The following is a 19,029-nucleotide window of genomic DNA, read 5'->3' as shown; positions in this document are numbered from 1 at the left end:
CAATGGAATACTACTCAGCCAAAAAAGAAACACATTTGAGTCAGTTCTAGCGAGGTGGACGAACACAAAGCCTGTTATACAGAGTGAAGTAAGTCAGAAAGAGAAAACAAATATTGTATATGAACACATATATATGGAATCTAGAAAACTGGTACCGATGAACTTATTTGCAGGGCAGGAATAGAGACTCAGACATAGAGAACAGACTTACAGACACAATGAGGGAAGGAGAGGGTGGGACGAATTGAAAGAGTAGCATTGAAATATATACACTAGCATGTGTAAAACAGAGAGCCAGTGGGAAGTTGCAATACAGCGCAGGGAACTCATCCTGGTGCTCTGTGACAGCCTAGAAGGATGGGATGGGGTGGGAGGGAAGCTCAGGAGTAGGGGACATATGTGTACCCATGGCTGACTCGTGTTGATGTACGGCAGAAACCAACACAACATTGTAAAGCAATTATTCTCCAATTAAAAAATTTAAAAAAATTTTAAAGTGACATCTGGAGTTGACGATATATAGCTGAGCTGTGTGGTACGGTTGAGGGAATGAAATGCGATCATTTCTAGATTTCTGCCTTGTATAGCTAGATGAATGGTGCTGCCATCTGCTGAGATAGGGAACACTAGGTCAGGACAATATTTGAGGGAAGGGGCGAACCATGAGTTCAGTCTTATTATTGTTTATATTCAATTTCTTGGCCACAGTGTGGGGCAGGTGGGATCTTAGTTCCCCAACCAGGGATCAAGCTGGTGTCCCCCTGCATTGGAAGTACGGAGTCTTAACCACTGGATCACTAGGGAAGTCTCGGAGTCTTAGACCTTTTGAATTTGATGTCCTAATACTTCTGATATAGCCAAGAGAGTGTACTGTAGGGTCAGGGTTGGAGAAGTCTAGGCTGGAAATATCACTGTGTCAGCATACGGCGGTATTTTAAAGTGCAGATAACTTTAGAAAGAAGAAGTAAGGAGAGAAGAGGAAGCCAGGATACACATCGAGGAACTTCAGTATTTCACTTGAGCCATAATGCTCAGTCACTGGAGGAGGAAGCTGCAAAGCAGGCAGAGAAGGTGTGGCCAGAGAGGTAGGTAGAAAACCAGAAGAGTGTTGTGTTACAGAAGCCAAGAGAAAAGGGTTGTTCAGAAGGAAGAAACAAGATTTGGTGCTTTGCTCCAATCCATGAGGATTTTTAAGGGTGTCATTCAACAGATTTCCTGTCCCTCTAAAGTTTGGGTCACCTGCAGATTTTCTAAACAGGCTTTCATCTAAGTGACTGTCACATATGCTGACCTTGGTTTTACCCAGACTCTGCTACAGACTGGGCTTCCTGGGTGGTGCTGTCGAGAAGAACCTGCCTGCCAACGCAGGAGACACAAGACCCGCGGGTTCGATCCCTGAGCCGGGAAGATCCCATAGAGTAGGAAATGGTAACCCACTCCAGTATTCTTGCCTGGAGAACCCCTTGGTCAGAGGAGCCTGGCGGGCTATAGTCAGGTAGCTACAGTTACAGCTTTGAAAAGAGTTGGACAGCACTGACACTTAGCACACACGCAAGCATTGCTACAGACTTGTAGTGTTGTTTTGGCCAAGTTATGCAACTTCTAGTTTCAGTCGGCCTATCTAGAAAATGGGAGGAATAATATTTGCCTCTCGAGAGTGTTAAGAGTGTTAAAAATAACATCTGTGAAAGCTCTGGGCGTAGTATCTGGTCTGTAAGAGGTACTCCATAAACGGTGTTTCATTCATTCTAAAGGTCAGAACTGAAGCCAGAATTCTGAACTCTGTCCTTCAGGCTGACCTTGACCCATGGAAATGAGCCAAGTGAAACGACTCGGTACCTACAGGTTCGATCTGCCCTTGCCAGCTGAGGTCAACATCTTGGTCTGTGGGGAACACGGTGAGTTCTGAGGAACTGGCCTCTGGACTCCTGACCGTGAACATCAGAGAGGGTGTTTAGCAGACAACAGAGTGGAACTTAGTGATTTTTCTTACATAGGTTTTTATTTATCATTTTACTTTATCACAACCTCTATTACCTAATTTCATTGTTTCAGAAATCAGGAGTCTACTGAAGAGGGTTTTTTGTTTGTTTGTTTTTTTACCTGACACAATGTGCAGCAGTGAGAATCCAACAGCCACCGATGTAAATTCCTCCACAGTGGATTTTATCACCATCCTTGATTGCCACCTGCCATGGGAAGTCTCCCTGTAAAGACATTCATGTGGTCACTGCCATCCTGCCAGACAGGTGGCTTGAAGATTTCCATGGCACGGTTCTCAGTCTCTAAAAATTACCATCCCTCCCCCTCACTTTTTCCCCCCCAAACTTGGGCGGCTCCTGGGAAATTACATTATAGCATTTTGTGCGGGTTTACCATTTTTGCTGGCTTGCCTCCTACGACTCGCTTCCTTCTAATATGCATGTTGTTTTTAACCCCACAGGATACTTTAGGCAAAAGTGACTTTGTAAATCTTCTTTCTTTAAGAAAAGAAGAGATTGTATCATTATGATTTTTGAAACCATTACCTTCTGGGCAAACTTCTTGATTATCTATGCCACAAAAACAGCAGAGTCACAAATAATATGAAGAAGGCCAGATTCATTCGTAAGTTATTTTGGATGCTATTCACCTTGCTTAAAAATTCTGGCTTAACATTAAAAATTAAGCTTAAAATTGGCTTGATTGTCTGAAGTTCTACCTGAAGGTGGACTCCTGGCAGAAAGAGGTTGCCTGAGGGGTTACACACTGACCAGCCTCTGGCAGATGAGAGAAGCCGCACGCCCAACATTACTACTGTGACAGTTCAAATGGGGTGACACCTCTGGATGAGGTTCACAAGCAGAACTCCACAGTCTCACTTTCCTAGTTCTTACTTTCTAGAGGCGGTTTATGCCGGACTCTTCAGTAATATTAACATTAATGATGTTAATGTTGAGTTCTTTCTATGTGTCAGATCCCATACTAAATACTTTGTATATAGTTTGTATCACTTAATCATCATATTCACACTGAGAGGTAACATGCCAGGAGCCCCTGGACAATCCAGGGTCAGTAGGCTGGGAGGGGCTGTGCTTTTAGTACTTAACGTGTGATGGATGGTGTTTGCTTCCTCCATGAGCACTCAGACATAGCACACTCGTCACTGGGAGGCGTGCTAGAGTCAGGCTTAAGATGTGAATTTGCAAGGGAATTCATGAAAAAGGAAAAAAGTAAAAGTATCTCATTATCTTGCTCTGTTTTATCATGCCATGAAAATTTTTGCAAACTTGCTTCTTAGTCCCAAATTAGAAAGGAAAATTAATATCACTGTCAGTTACTCTGAGCACGTAAGAAAGAGGAAGGTTGTCAAGGGAGAGAAGTTGTGAACTAATGTGGATAAAAGATTCCTGGGGGAGGTGGGGTCCCATCCAGCCTAAGAACTGGGTTAGGGGGAGAGTGTGGTGATCAATTTTAAATTTCTGCTTGTACTTTTAAGAAGAGAGACCCCCATCTATTGAGGACTGTCAAATCAGCTTGGATTGAACCTGAAAATTAATTTATTACCCTGAGCAGAAAATAAAGGGTGTTAGTTGGAAATCCCTCTGACTGATATCTGCAGCTTTGAAATCTAAATCTTCTACTCATTGCCTGATTTTTAAAAAATTGCTGATGAACTCTGGGGCCTGGCAATCAGAAGGGAGTCTTACATGAGCTTCAGTTTTCAATCCTCCTAAAATAGGGAGATATTTCACTCCCAATTTGTGTTTGAGCTTGTTACTAACCTAAGGTCACACAGCTAACAAATAACTAAGTTGGGACTTAATATGTCAGTTTGACTCAAAAATTCCTATCAGTTACTGTCTCCCCAGGAACTTAATACTTTGTTTAAATTTGGCTCTCAGTGTAGAGTTGGCCAAAAAACAGATCTTCACAGATTGCCTGTTATCATGATTTAAAATATGGCAAAAAATCTATTATTTTTGTACGTAAAAAATGTATGTCCTGGGTCACACATGAAATCTGGTTGGCTTTGACAAAACTGACCTGACAAAGCTCATAGCAAATAGAAAAACTGTATGTAGAACTAGACTACTTTTTTCATTTCAAAATAAGCCATATATATTAACCCATTTTAAAAGTAGTTCTCAAGAAGTATTTAAGCTTGTTTTTCTTAAAAATGATAAGAAAAGTAGTAATGATTTTTTCTATTTAAATTGAAATCAAAGGAAATTAGTACTTGAATTATATTGCATGCTGCTGCTACTGCTGCTGCTGCTAAGTCACTTCAGTCGTGTCCAACTCTGTGTGACCCCATAGACGGCAGCCCACCAGGCTCCCCCGTCCCTGGGATTCTCCAGGCAAGAACACTGGAGTGGGTTGCCATTTCCTTCTCCGATGTGTGAAAGTGAAAAGTGAAAGGGAAGTCGCTCAGTCATGTCTGACTTGTAGCGACCCCATGGACTGCAGCCTACCAGGCTCCTCCGTCCATGGGATTTTCTAGGCAAGAGTACTGGAGTGGCTTGCCTTTGCCTTCTCCATTATATTGCATATATACATATATACTCACATACACACGCATGACATTAAAATGCAAACTTGACCAGTGAAGCACTAGTAAAAAAGAATAATGTTAACTTACCTGCATCCATATCAGCAGTCAACATTTCTGCTTCTTCTATAATCAAACAAAAGTTCTAATGTTTAAGTTAGTAAAAATTAAATCATCTAAATCATTTAAACTTTGATAATAATTTTCTGTCTAAACTTTGTCCCACCTTTGAAAAGGACAATACAAAATCATCTTATTTCCCTTCTGTAAGTAGGTAATTATGAAGGCTCAAGACACTGACCGAAAGAGTCCTGAGCTGACATTAAAAAGGGTCTTCACATTTTGTATATAATAAGGTATCTCTTAACAGGGGTCATGCAATAATTCATCAGTTTCAGTATCCAGCAGGGTTATTATTAGTCATCTGGGGTGCAGAAGTTAAACAAAAACAAGAACAGATTTGCTCTTCTTTTTCTTTCTTAGACTTAGGCTTGAAGTTATACAGGATGATTCCATCTTCACTCTGCTGTCCTAAAACATTTCAGTTGTGAACAGAATCATGATGTCTTTGACCTGAGTATCCAAAGGTGAATTCCCACAATAGGTTGCTCTGTCTTAGATGAGGTTGCAGCCCAGAGAGGCGATGTTACTTTGCTGCAGCAATCCTGTGGATTATTACTGCATTTCCCAAATTTTGGGGAGGGGAGAGATTTACATGTATCCATTACACTACACACCTAGGTTTTCTGCTCAGAGCTTTCACAAAAGCAGTAACATAAACCAAAGAGAAGACTTCATATTAAATGCTCAAAAAAGGGCGATGGGGAAAGTCCAGTGTAGCTGAGATATACTGGATATTACAAGACGAGCAGAAAGCTCCAAAGCACAGATGATAAGAAAAACAATCAATGACTTCGATTAAATAAAGATTTAAAAATTTAAAGATTAAAGACTTCTATTCAACAAAGCTCACTATGGCCAAAGTTAATAGGTGGGTGACAGAATGGAAGAAGGTATTTGCCTGTCTAAAATGGAAAATGGATTAATATCTAGAATACTAGAAGAAAGAAGACTGCGGCCCCAATATGAAATGAGGCAAAAGACAGGAATTGGCATAAAGATAGATGAAAAGGAAGAGGAAACTCAAAAGGCTAGTGTGCATGTGAAAAGAAACCCAGAATCATTGGCTATGACAAAAGTTCAAATGAATAAACAATGCCCTATCACTTGAGAGTATGAGACCAGCAAAATTAGAAAGCTGGAAAGTACTAAATGTTAGTGGAGTGGAGGTGAGCCCTTCGGGGGGTATTGGTGGAGGTGAGCAGCTTTGCCACAGAACGGGCAGGCACTAGTTTGTCAAATGACTCTACCAATTTCTGGCCCAGCTCGATGCCTCAGAGAAATCTCCCACACATTCTTAAGGAGAGGATATTCATCGTCGCACGTGAGTGTGGGAGTGTGGGCTGAGAGTCCAGTACTGAGCAGGTAGAGAGTAACTCGTGAAAGATGAACACCATGTAGTGTTTTATTGTGTGGCAGTTAGAACAGATCAGACAGAAACATCACAACATGGACAGCTCTTAAAAATGCAATGCTTTGTGAAAAGACGGTACACAACACCATACTGTGTGAATTACAAACGTACCCTCACAAGGTAACAGCTGACACTGGATAAGGATGTATGTGAACAAGAAGACACACGTTAGATCTCATTACAGTGGTTGCTATGGGGAATGGGCGAGTCTAAGGTACAGGAGCGATGGAGAATCAATGAAGCAAGAGAGGGGCCTCGCCTGGACCAGAGATGTCACTGAGCTGAGGAGGGTCACTAACTCATCACTTTGCACCTGAAGTCTGAAACCGGAAAGGAAGGAAGGGCAAGAGGGAGGGAAGGGGGAAGGAATTAAGAAGAGGAAACGAACCAGCAGATACCAAAATGAAACAAAAGGGACAGCAGCAGCCTTGGAGGGCAAAACGACAAGAGGGAGGGAATGCAAAGAAACTGTTGAAATTAGCCATTTCGAACAGCGGTGACCTTGAGTATATAAAAGTCACTCAGGAATCCTGAGAAACCCTGAGGAGGACCAAAAACTTCTGACAGTCATTTTAGATGAATAACTGGAAGATTGGGGGATGTCTGTTACAAAAGTAAATAAGAAAATACCTAAGGTGAAAGGATGTTCTTTGCTCTGGTGACAGCTTCTTCAGCAGTTGCCTTGGTTTTAAGGAGAAAGGCAAGGAAGAGAAGGATATCTGGCAGAGGTGCAATGTGCCGAGCAGGCGCTTGGCAGGCTGTGCGCAGGGGGTGTGAGAAGGAAAGTTTGCCCCACTGCGGGACAAGGCCTCTGTGTCTAAGCAAACGGTGAAACTGGTCATATATATCATCCTCAGTTAATGGTTACCTTCAAATATAACAGTATAACATAAAAGCAGTGCTTGTGTTTTGTTTCGATTCTGCAACATCCCAAGACTTTAATAAATATTTTTACTTTGAGCTACAAGTAAAGGGCATGAAAAAAAAAAACCCAAAAATTTACCACAGCAAAGCATCATTTTTATTTGAAAAAAAAATACATACCATTTCAAGCTAGGACCCCTTATTCTTCTTTTCAATTCTATAATATAAATTTTATATGATAAAAGTATATTTACCTTTAATTTCAGGATGTCCAGTTCCTAAAAACAAAAGAAAAAACTCACTATAGGAAAGAGATCATTTTCACTTGAATTAAATGTACATTGCTGAAACTGCAATACTTTGGCCACCTCATGCGACGAGTTGACTCACTGGAAAAGACTCTGATGCTGGGAAAGGTTGGGGGCGGGAGGAGAAGGGGACAACCGAGAGTGAGATGGCTGGATGGTATCACCGACTCTGTGGACATGAGTTTGAGTGAACTCAGGGAGTTGGTGATGGATAGGGAGGCCTGGCGTGCTGTGATTCATGGGGTCACGGAGAGTCGGACATGACTGAGCGACTGAACTGAACTGAACTGAATCATCAATTTTCAGTACAGTATAACAACTTAACATTTATAAAAAGATAAAAGGGGCCCACAGTATGCCACTTTTTGTAGCAAATACTTTGATTTTTAATAGTGCCTAACAAATGTTTCCTCTTACATTTAAACACACACCAACTTTACTGCAGCAAGGAAATAATTTTCACTTGAGTTTAAAAGAGATTCATATGTTAGATGTATTTGAATACAAACCTAACAGTAGATTTATTATATAGTTAGACAAAAAATTTATTTACTCTTTTCTAACTCATGTTAAGAAAAAGTTTATAAAGGATAAATGAAATTAAGATATATTCCAAACCTCCCTTGGCTTAGTGATTCTGATCTATTCACTGAAAGGAGAAATTAACAAATATATTAATATATTTATTTCACACCTCTGCTCTCACTTGCTCTTTCTTAGAGAGGGAAAAATTAAGATCATTATTGAAATGCAAAGCAGAGGTCACTCTAAAGGTGGATAAACTGAAGTAGCAACAGTTGACTAAATGTATTATTGATATGGATTCAAGAAATTAATACTAAAGATAAGCTTTAGGTTGCGGTTACTCCCTTGCAGTAGGCTTTTTTTTTCTTTATCATAAACTAACAAATTCTGAGGAGGAGGAGAGGGAGGAAGAGGGGAAAGAAGAGGAGAAAATAGATAAGAAAACCCAAATATTATAATACTGAAACACTGAAATCAAAGTGTCATGCTTCAGAGAGAGACAAATACTACATGGCTTCACTTGTATATGGCAGCTGAAAAATTGAAATCCATAGACGAAGGGATCGGATTTGTGGCTACCAGAGGCAGGGGTTGGGGAGTGGGGAATTGGATGAAGGTGGGGAGCAACTGGGTAAAGGAGGCATGGAAAGGGACAAACTTGCAGCTTTCAGATAAATAAAGGACTTCTCTGGTGCTACAGTGGACGGGAACCCGCCTGCCAATGCAGGGGATGCAGGTGTGATCCCTGGTCCAGGAAGATCCCACATGCCGAGGAGCAGCTAAGCCCATGAGCCCCAATGGCAGAGCCTGTGCTCTGGAGCAGGGGAACCGCAACTACGGAAGCCTATGCACCCGAAAGCCCGTGCTCTGCAACAAGAGAAGCCCCCGCAATGAGAAGCCGCGTACTGCAGGGAAGAGCAGTCCTCGCTCGCTGCAACTAGAGAGAGCCTGTGCACAGCAACAAAGGCCCAGTACAGCCAGAATTAAAATAAAAAAATAAATAATTAAAAAAAAAGATAAATAAGCACTGGGGGTGGACTGCAAAGAATGGTGACCATAATTACTATGATATATTTAAAAGGCGCTTAGAGAGTAAATCCTGAAAGTTCTCATCACCAGGGGAAAAACTGTAGCTACATTACGTGGTGGATATTCACTAAACTTACTGTGGTAATAATTTTGCAATATATGTATCAAGCTCACCTTAAACTTACATTGTTGTATGTCAAATATATCTCAATAAAACTGAGGGTGGGTAATGTCTTCCTCCCTGAAAAATACTTTGAAATTTCTTTCTTTCCTTTCTTCAATAAGGACTTAACTACATTTAACCAACATAAAAGTATATTCCTCAATTGCTTTATAACCTTGAAAAGAAATGACATGATTTGAAATTCTAAAAACTTAGGAACTGATATCAATGAAAAATTGAGCAAAATTTCATTAAAGTCAAATATTAATACTTGCCATATCAAGTAATTATACTTATCAATTAACTTATCCATACATATCTTTGGGATTTATTTAGTGCTTATGTAGAAGGCACTTTCAGTTCAGTTCAGTACAGTCGCTCAGTTGTGTCCGAATCTTTGTGACCCCATGAACTGCAGCACACCAGGCCTCCCTGTCCATCACCAACTCCCGGAGTCTACCCAAATTAATGTCCATTGAGTTGGTGATGCCATCCAACCATCTCATCCTTTGTCGTCCCCTTCACCTCCCGCCCTCAATCTTTCCCAGCATCAGGGTCTTTTCCAGTAAGTCAGCTCTTTACATCAGGTGGCCAAAGTATTGGAGTTTCAGCTTCAACATCAGTCCTTCCAATGAACACCCAGGACTGATCTCCTTTAGGATGGACTGGTTGGATTTCCTTGCAGTCCAAGGGACTTTCAAGAGTCTTCTCCAACACACAGTTCAAAAGCATCAATTCTTTGGTGCTCAGCTTTCTTCACAGTCCAACTCTCACATCCATACATGACTACTGGAAAAACCATAGCTCTGAGTAGACAGACCTTTGTTGGCAAAGCAATGTCTCTGCTTTCTAATATGCTGTCTATGTTGGTTATAACTTTCTCCCAAGGAGTAAGCGTCTTTTAATTTCATGGCTGTAATCACCATCTGCAGTGATTTTGGAGCCCAGAAAAATAAAGTCAGCCACTGTTTCCACTGTTTTCCCATCTATCTGCCATGAAGTGATGGGACTGGATGCCATGATCTTAATTTTCTGAATGTTGAGCTTTAAGTCAACTTTTTCTAAAACCAACTTGAACATCTGGAAGTTCACAGTTCACGTATTGCTGAAGCCTGGCTTGGAGAATATTAAGCATTACTTTACTAATGTTTGAGATGAGTGCAATTGTGCGGTAGTTTGAGCATTCCAGATATTCAAGCTGGTTTTAGAAAAGGCAGAGGAACCAGAGGTCAAATTGCCAACATCCGCTGGATCATCGAAAAAGCAAGAGAGTTCCAGAAAAACATCTATTTCTGCTTTATTGACTATGCCAAAGTCTTTGACTGTGTGGATCACAATGAACTGTGGAAAATTCTGAAAGAGATGGGCATACCAGACCACCTGACCTGCCTCTTGAGAACTGTACATGGAACAACAGGCTGGTTCCAAATAGGAAAAGGAGTACGTCAAGGCTGTATATTGTCACCCTGCTTATTTAACTTATATGCCGAGAACATCATAAGAAATGCCGGGCTGGAGGAAACACAAGCTGGAATCAAGATTGCCGGGAGAAATATCAACAACCTCAGATATGCAGATGATACCTTATGGCAGAAAGTGAAGAGGGACTAAAGATCCTCTTGATGAAAGTGAAAGAGGAGAGTGAAAAAGTTGGCCTAAAGCTCAACATTCAGAAAACAAAGATCATGGCACATGGTCCCATCACTTCATGGCAAATAGACGGGGAAACAGTGGAAACAGTGTCAGACTTTATTTTTGGGGGCTCCAAAATCACTGCAAATGGTTATTGCAGCCATGAAATTAAAAGATGCTTACTACTTGGAAGGAAAGTTATGACCAACCTTGATAGCATATTAAAAAGCAGAGACATTACCTTGCCAACAAAGGGCCATCTAGTCAAGGCTATGGTCATGTATGGATGTGAGAGTTGGACTGTGAAGAAAACTGAGCGCCGAAGAATTGATGCTTTTGAACTGTGGTGTTGAAGAAGACTCTTGAGAATCCTTTGTACTGCAAGGAGATCCAACCAGTCCATCCTAAAGGAGATCAGTTCTGGGTGTTCATTGGAAGGACTGATGTTGAAGCTGGAAACTCCAATACTATACTTTGGCCACCTCATGGGACGAGTTGACTCACTGGAAAAGACTCTGATGCTGGGAAAGATTGAGGGCAGGAGGAGAAGGGGACGACAGAGGATAAGATGGTTGGATGACATCACCGAGTCAATGGACATGGGTTTGGGTGGACTCCAGGAGTTGGTGATGGACAGGGAGGCCTGGTGTGCTGAGGTTCATGGGGTCACAAAGAGTCAGACACGACTGAGTGACTGAACTGAACTGAACTTGAGCATTCTTTGGCATTGCCTTTCTTTGGGACTGGAATGAAAACTGACCTTTTCCAGTCCTATGGCCACTGCTGAGTTTTCCAAATTTGCTGGTATATTGAGTGCAGCACTTTCACAGTGTCATCTTTCGGGATTTGAAATTGCTCAACTGGTATTCCATCACCTCCACTAGTTTTGTTCGTAGTTATACTTCCTAAGGGTCACTTGACTTCACATTCCAGGATGTCTGGCTCTAGGTGAGTGATCACACCATCGTGATTATCTGGGTCGTGAAGATCTTTTTTGTACAGTTCCTTTGTGCATTCTTGCTACCTCTTTTCATATCTTCTTCTTCTGTTAGGTCCATACCATTTCTGTCCTTTATTGTTCCCATCTTTCCATGAAATGTTCCCTTGGTGTCTCTAATTTTCTTGAAGAGATCTCTTGTCTTTCCCATTCTGTTGTTTTCCTCTATTTCTTTGCATTGATCACTGAGGAAGGCTTTCTTATCCTCTCCTTCTTATTCTTTGGAACTCTGCATTCAGATGGGTATATCTTTCCCTTTCTCCTTTGCTTTTCGCTTCTCTTCTTTTCACAGCTATTTGTAAGGCCTCCTCAGACAACCATTTTGCTTTTTGCATTTCTTTTTCTTGGGGATGGTCTTGATTCCTGTCTCCTGTACAATGTCACGACCTTTCATCCACAGTTCATCAGACACTCTATCAGATCTGGTCCCTTAAATCTATTTCTCACTTTCACTGTATAGTCATAAGGGATTTGATTTAGGTCATACTTAAATGGTCTAGTGGTTTTCTCCACTTTCTTCATTTTCAGTCTGAATTTGGCAATAAGGAGTTCATGATCTGAGCCACAGTCAGCTCCTGGTCTTGTTTTTGCTGACTGTGTAGAGCTTCTCCATCTTTGACTGCAAAGAATATAATCAATCTGATTTTGGTGTTGACTGTCTGGTGATGTCCATGTGTAGAGTCTTCTCTTGTGTTGTTGGAAGAGGGTGTTTGCTATGACCAGTGTGTTCTCTTGTCAAAACTCTATTAGCCTTTGCCCTGCTTCATTCTGGGCTCCAAGGCCAAATTTGCCTGTTACTCCAGGTGTTTCTTGACTTCCTACTTTTGCATTCCAGTCCCCTATAATGAAAAGGACATCTTTTTTGGGTGTTAGTTCTAAAAGGTCTTGTAGGTCTTCATAGAATTGTTCATCTTCCGCTTCTTTAGTGTTACTGGTCGGGGCATAGATTTGGATTACTGTGATATTGAATGGTTTGCCTTGGAAATGAACAGATATCATTCTGTCGTTTTTGAGATTGCATCCAAGTACTGCATTTCTCAGTCTTTTGTTGACTATGATGGCTACTCCATTTTTTTAGATCTAAGGGATTCCTGCCCACAGTAGTAGATATAATGGTCATCTGAGTTAAATTCACCCATTCCAGTCCATCTTAGTTCACTGATTCCTAGAATGTCAATGTTCACTCTTGTCATCTTCTGTTTGACCACTTCCAATTTTCTTTGATTCATGGACCTAACATTCCAGGTTCCTATGCACTTTAAAGAAGGCACTTTACCGGGAACATTTGGAATGTAAAAACATTTAGTCTCTGTTTTAAAGGTATGTACTGTTGAAAAGGGAGGGTAAGACAAGTACAAAACACTGCAATAAACCATCAACAGTAACGCAGTGGTTGGTGTCCTGACACAGACACGACCACTATACAAGAGGCTGTTGTGTCACTTCCCAGCTGGTGTTCTGCGACATCATGTCAATGGCTTGAAATCATCCATGGTGGGAATAATTTACACCACAGAAATTAGCAAAAGCTACAAATTAGGGAGTCCCTCTCCCTCTTCAAAGCCCACTGTTAAACATTTACCAGCACACCACCAGATTCGCTCCATGTAAGTAAAGTGGATGCAAGGACCCACACACACTCCTCCAGCAGCCTTCTGTGTCTTTGAGGGAGGGAGCTCCATCCTTTCCGTTCTCAGGCCAAAACCCTGGGAGTCATCTTTGACTGCTCGTTTGTTCTCACAACCCCATCCAATCCATAAGCAAGTCATTTTGGCTCTAGTTTCAAAATATATCCAGAATCTGACTGCTTCTCATCATTTCCATTCCTACCGGCTTACCCGTCACTGTCAACTTCCCTGGATTACTCAGTAGCTTCATCACTGGGTGCCCCTCACTCCATACAGCCTATTCCCCACGTAGCAGCCGGAGTAATCCTGATTTAAAAATGTAACTCAGATCATGCTGTTCCTCTGCCGAGAGTCCCCATTTCATTCCTTAACAGACCTCCCTAGATCTGCCCTGATCACCCCAACCAAGCACCTCTCCAACCTCTCCTATTACCTTTTTTTTTTTCTTTTTAATTTGGCTTCCCTGGGTCACAGTGGCAGCACATGGGAACTTTTAGTTGTGGCATGTGAACTCTTAGTTGGGGCATGTGGGGTCTAGTTCCCTGACCAGAAATTGAACCTGGGACCCTTGCTTTGGGACCGTGGAGTCTTAGCCACTGGACCCCCAGGGAAGTCCCCTCCTGCTTATCTCTTAATCTCTCACTATGCACAGCTGGAACACCTGCCACATGAACCTCCTTGCTGACTGTCCCTCAAACATACTGGAATGTTCCTATCTTAGCAGAACCACACTGGTTGTTGCCTCTGCCTGGAACACTCTTCCGCAGACTTCTGCATGGCTGGATCATTATTTCCTTCAGTTCTTTACCTAAAAATAAAAGTGAGTGAGCCTTCCCAGGTTCCCTTATCTACACTTCCAGAATTTACCCCCCTTTTATATCTTCCTTTCCTGCTTTTATTTTTTAAAAAGTACTTTTTATTTTACTAGATATTTTTTACATATTTTTCTTTATTGTTTCCCTTCCTCCACTAGAATATAAGATCTGTGAAGGTACAGGTATTTTGAAATGTTATTCACAGTGGTAACCCCAGCGTCTTAGAATAGGATCCGGCACACACAGTAAGAACTCAATAAATGTCCATTGAGTAGATGAATAAATATATTAACTTAGGAAGATTTTTCCTCTGGAATGCATTAATGGGAGCATGAAGTCAATCTGGGTGGGATGCATTAGGTTCAGCTCAGTTCAGTCGCTCAGTCATGTCCACCTCTTTCCAACCCCATGGACTGCAGCGTGCATTAGGGACCTAGTAAATATTCCCCACCTTTGGAGGTTTTCCAGTGAGCACTAAAAAACCAAGAGCGCCTGCTCACTGCTTTGAAATTTAGTGAGCAAAAGGAAGGGATTAAATGTCACTGTGCCTTTTAATAACGAACTGCATTTCATGGAAACAAAATGGTTCTTCTCTACAAGATTCCAGTTAAATGCAGAAGGAATGTTGAATTAGAAATTGCCATTTTTTAAAAGAAGAGAGGAGGGATAAATTAGGAGTTTGGGATTAATAAACACAGACACACACACACACACACACCCCGCAACACACAATGGATAACCAACAAAGATCTACTGTATAGCACAGGAAAATATGTTCAATACATCGTGATAACCTCTAAGGGAAAAGAATCTGGAAGAGAACATATATATATATAAGGATATATATCACTATGAAGTGAAGTCGTGTCCAACTCTTTGCGACCCCATAGATTATAGTCTGCCAGGCTCCTCTGTCCATGGAATACTCCAGGCCAGAATACTGGAGTAAGTAGCTGTTCCCTTCTCCAGCAGATCTTCCCAACCCAGGGATCAAACATCGCAGTTTCAATTCTTTACCACTGGAGCTACCAGGGAAGCCCACACCTAAAGCTAACACAATATTGTAAGTTGACTATACTTCAGTAAAAACTTCAGAAAAAGAAATTGCCATTTTACAGGCCCTATTGACAAATTGGATCTAGGCAATAATTACAAAGTCTGTTAAAGCCCCTGGATCAAATAATAATAATAAAACATAACTACAAAACTTTAAATTACCTTCACAACCAACTTCGTCTTCTCCTGTAATACAGTCCAGCTCTCCATTGCACTTATACTGCTTTGGAATACAAACACCCGATTTACAGAGAAAACTTTCACCTCGGCAGTCTGTGCAAACACAAATAGAAGAGGGGAGGTTTTTTTCGTTCTTAAAATGGAATGAGATGGGATCTTAAGTCAATGGGAAAGTAGCTTCTGTTTTCTTAGAAGAAAGCACTTGGGAGTTTAAAGGCTGGGTTCATCTCTACCTTTACAGCACAGCTCATCACTCTTGTCTACACAATCATTGACACCATCACAGGCCTTCTTCAGAGGAATGCGTTTCCCATTCACACATTGAAAGGAGTCCTTTTTTGGAGGAGCTGGAAAGTAGAATCGTCTGTGTGAAATTTATTTATGAAGTTGTGAATGACATTTTATGACGTTTGGAATAATGGGGGCATGAAGATAAAGTCAGGCACAGATAAAAAGTGATATAAAATGCATGAGTGGCAGCATTAACATAATGTACCAATAGGGAAAATAAATGCCAAAGCTGGCTTATGGACGTCCTTTGATAATCTCTGAAAGCCAGCATTTGTTGCGGAGGTTTCTTCTGAGGCTAGGGGAGGGGGTCCAGGAATCTGGAGCCCTTGCTGACACTGGCAAACACACCCACTCCTTTCATGCTGACCCAGCCCCACCCCAGGCTTACTTGAGCAGTGCCATTTAAATTTTAATGGCTCTCTTTCTTTAGTACCAAAAAGGATTTGATCTTTAACACTATATATATAGCTAAAATAGTCCAACGTCAGGATGAAGGAGAAAAGTGGCAGTGATTGTCTCAAGCATAGATGTGATCACTTAACCATTTTAGAGGAATATGTAATTGGCTGGACTCCTCAAAAGAGATGCTGAGTTTCTTCTAATATTTAATTGTGTTTGCTACATCAATTTTAATCCACATGTTCAAAGAATCAAAGGGGAATCAAACAACTTTACTTCCCAGGTAGGAAGCAAGATAGAAGTAATATTTGAATGGGAAAAAGGTACAATAGGGGAAAAGCGCCGCTTTGGGCTCTAAAACCCAAAATGTGATTTTGTCATTGTGTGTGACTGGCAATAGGATATCTGTAATCTGTTTGTTTACAACAGACTTGGTGTGAAATAAACAATCTCTTGAACTGAAGGAAGGGAAAATATCGGGCAAGTCCTCCACTAACCTGCACTCTCTGTGTAACACACCACGCCAGCCAGCCCCTCCAAACTGTTGATTACTCCCTTAGTGAAAGTACATTCAGCCAAACTGGTCTCTAATCCTCGACAATGCACATGCAGACATTCAGCAGAATTTAGATCAGGATCTCTTCTATGAGTAGCAAGAGCACCTCTGCAAATCAAATAAATGAAATGTTAAAGTAGAATAATTAGTGCCTGTGTTTATAATTCCACTGTACAAGGTGAGGGACTAATTTCCTTTTATTTTCTATGTATGGGTGATAGGTTAAGCAAGACGCTTACATCCTCTGAGCTTCCATAACTTCCCCAGTAACAAGGAACATAACTCCCTCACTGAGTTTTGTCAAGATATACAAAAACAATCAATTTAAACTGACTGGAAAAATTCAAAATACGACAAGCAACCAAAAATATTGGTTTCTCCTCCTCTGTTTCTTGTTAAGAGGAAATGCCTCTTTGATCAAACATTCCTGATTTCTTTCCAACCTGAGATGTGTCATCCTTGGCCTCTCCACCGGTTAACTCCTTTTTTCTCCAGAAAAGGGAGAAGATTAATTTGATCAGGGAATCTTGGAAATAAAAAGCAGGCCAGGTCAACCCTGCTCCTCCATTCTCCCCCTGCCCCACGCTGAGTCTTACCTGGTTGGGCCCATGGTTACCTGGGATCAGGGAGGTTGAGTTAGTTTAATTCTAACAGTTGGCTAACCTATGGCCTCAATTCAGTCTTGACAGTGTTAAGTGGTATTTCGACATCTATATGCCATTGCTTGGATGTCTCAGTTTGTTCAGAATTTGTGTAGCTAAGAGGCTACCTCAATGACCCAGTATCCTAGAGATGGTGAGTTACAGTGAGCTTCCAGAACATTCAGTTGCCCTCTGCTTTTCTCTAGAAGTTAATGGGGGAAATGGGTTAAAAATAAAAGGTTCAGCAAAGATGCATGAGGCAAATGTAAGCAAAAAATTAAGCAGTGATGGCAATATAAATATCCAATAAATTACAATGAAAGGAAAAAGGAGAGCAATTAAAGGGAACAAAAAGGTTCAGGTCCATAATGAAGATATAGTAGTCATGGAACTGTGCCAAACTGAGTCGAAATATGAGAACAAATGGGAGTCATTTGGGGCAGTCTGACAGGTGAATAAGCTGAGAAACCTCTCAACGTATGACTATCTGAAAGTACTAGATAAATGCCCTCAATGGGTTCGTAAGGAATTAAGGGAAATACCCATCGGCTAGATCAGAGAAGTCGGTTCATGAGCTTATACAAAGTATGATAAGAACGAAATACTGGGAGATCAAAGAGTGAGAGAGTTTGCCGTTAGGTTGAATCATAGGTTATAGGTCACAAACTGTCAAAAATAAGAACTATCTCGTGACTCAATTTAACGATAAGAGACTCTCACTAATGAACTACTAGCAGATGTGATTTAGGAAGAAGAAATTGAACGAAAAATGAAGTGAGATGCAAGAAGCAACAACAAACCCAGAAGCTGGCAAACATGAAATCCATCTGAATAACCACTGACCGAACCACAGTACTGACAATTGCTTATTACATAATGATAGCAATTAACCTCAGGAATATATACTAATAAGGTGGAACAAAATACTGAAAAGTCGATATGGTAACGACATTCTTTGTATTATTTCTGAAGAGGGCAAGAACTTCATAAGTTAAGGACTCATGGTATAAACGTGAAGATAATCATTAATGGAATAGAAATAGGATGCATATAATTTTCAAACCAAGTAGAGGAAGAAAAAGAAGATTAAGAAAACAATGACAGCTTTATTAACCCAACAGAATTTTTAAAAGGAAGAAAAAGAGGATATGAAAAAGGTAAATAATAAGCCCTAAATAAGACAGGAAATTCAACAATGTAAATAATCACAATAATGTAAATGGACTAAACTCTTCAGTTATCATCATATTGTATTTAAAAACAAAACCAAAAATGAGATATGTGCTATTTATAAGGGACACACTCAAAAGATGAAGACCTTGAAAACTTATAAATAAATAAATGGGAAAATATTCGAATAAAGCAACTGACATGTTTTTTTATTCTAATGGAATAAAAATTTTTATTCTAACACATCTATTATGTAGAACCCTGCATATGAAGCATTTGAAATATACTCAGTACAAAGGAAGTCTCAAAAATATTCAAACAATTGTCCTTATATGGATAAATTCTCTCTCCACAGTACAATTAAATAGGAAATTTATAACAAAAAGTTAACCAAAGGCAAACTAATAAAGTCATTAGGAAAGTAAAAAAAGAAACGTCTAAATTATGTTTGAGTCAAGGTGGAATTATACTGAAAATTAGAAATATTTTGAACTGAACAATAAATAAAATACTCACTTGTAAAGGCATGCAGATGAAGCATTAACTAGAGGGAAATTTGAACCTTAAATACTTATATTAGAAAGTAAGAAAAACTGAAAATTGACAAGCTAAGCATTTAACTTAGGTCTGATGCTAAAGCTGAAACTCCAATACTTTGGCCACCTCATGAGACGAGTTGACTCACTGGAAAAGACTCTGATGCTGGGAAG

General features: G+C 40.5%; 1 protein-coding gene across 2 annotated transcripts in view; it reads right to left on the bottom strand.

Annotated features, from left to right (window-relative positions):
* CFI (complement factor I) overlaps nucleotides 1-19,029 on the bottom strand; it is a 57,576-nt gene that overhangs the window by 11,197 nt on the left and 27,350 nt on the right. For both annotated transcript variants that reach the window (XM_088836177.1, XM_088836176.1), the window contains 7 exons: nucleotides 16,450-16,616; nucleotides 15,496-15,609; nucleotides 15,245-15,355; nucleotides 7,184-7,207; nucleotides 4,622-4,657; nucleotides 2,377-2,480; nucleotides 2,104-2,207 (listed from right to left, as the gene is read on the bottom strand). In XM_088836177.1, the coding sequence (XP_088692303.1) occupies nucleotides 2,104-2,207; nucleotides 2,377-2,480; nucleotides 4,622-4,657; nucleotides 7,184-7,207; nucleotides 15,245-15,355; nucleotides 15,496-15,609; nucleotides 16,450-16,616 (660 nt within the window). The remainder of the gene's footprint in view (nucleotides 1-2,103; nucleotides 2,208-2,376; nucleotides 2,481-4,621; nucleotides 4,658-7,183; nucleotides 7,208-15,244; nucleotides 15,356-15,495; nucleotides 15,610-16,449; nucleotides 16,617-19,029) is intronic.

The sequence above is a fragment of the Moschus berezovskii genome, chromosome 5, assembly GCF_049115385.1.
Source record: "Moschus berezovskii isolate FMDL1 chromosome 5, NW_MosBer_1.0, whole genome shotgun sequence".
Lineage (NCBI taxonomy): Eukaryota > Metazoa > Chordata > Mammalia > Artiodactyla > Moschidae > Moschus > Moschus berezovskii.
The sequence above is the reverse complement of the archived record's forward strand: the minus strand, read 5'-3'. Positions and strand labels throughout refer to the sequence as shown.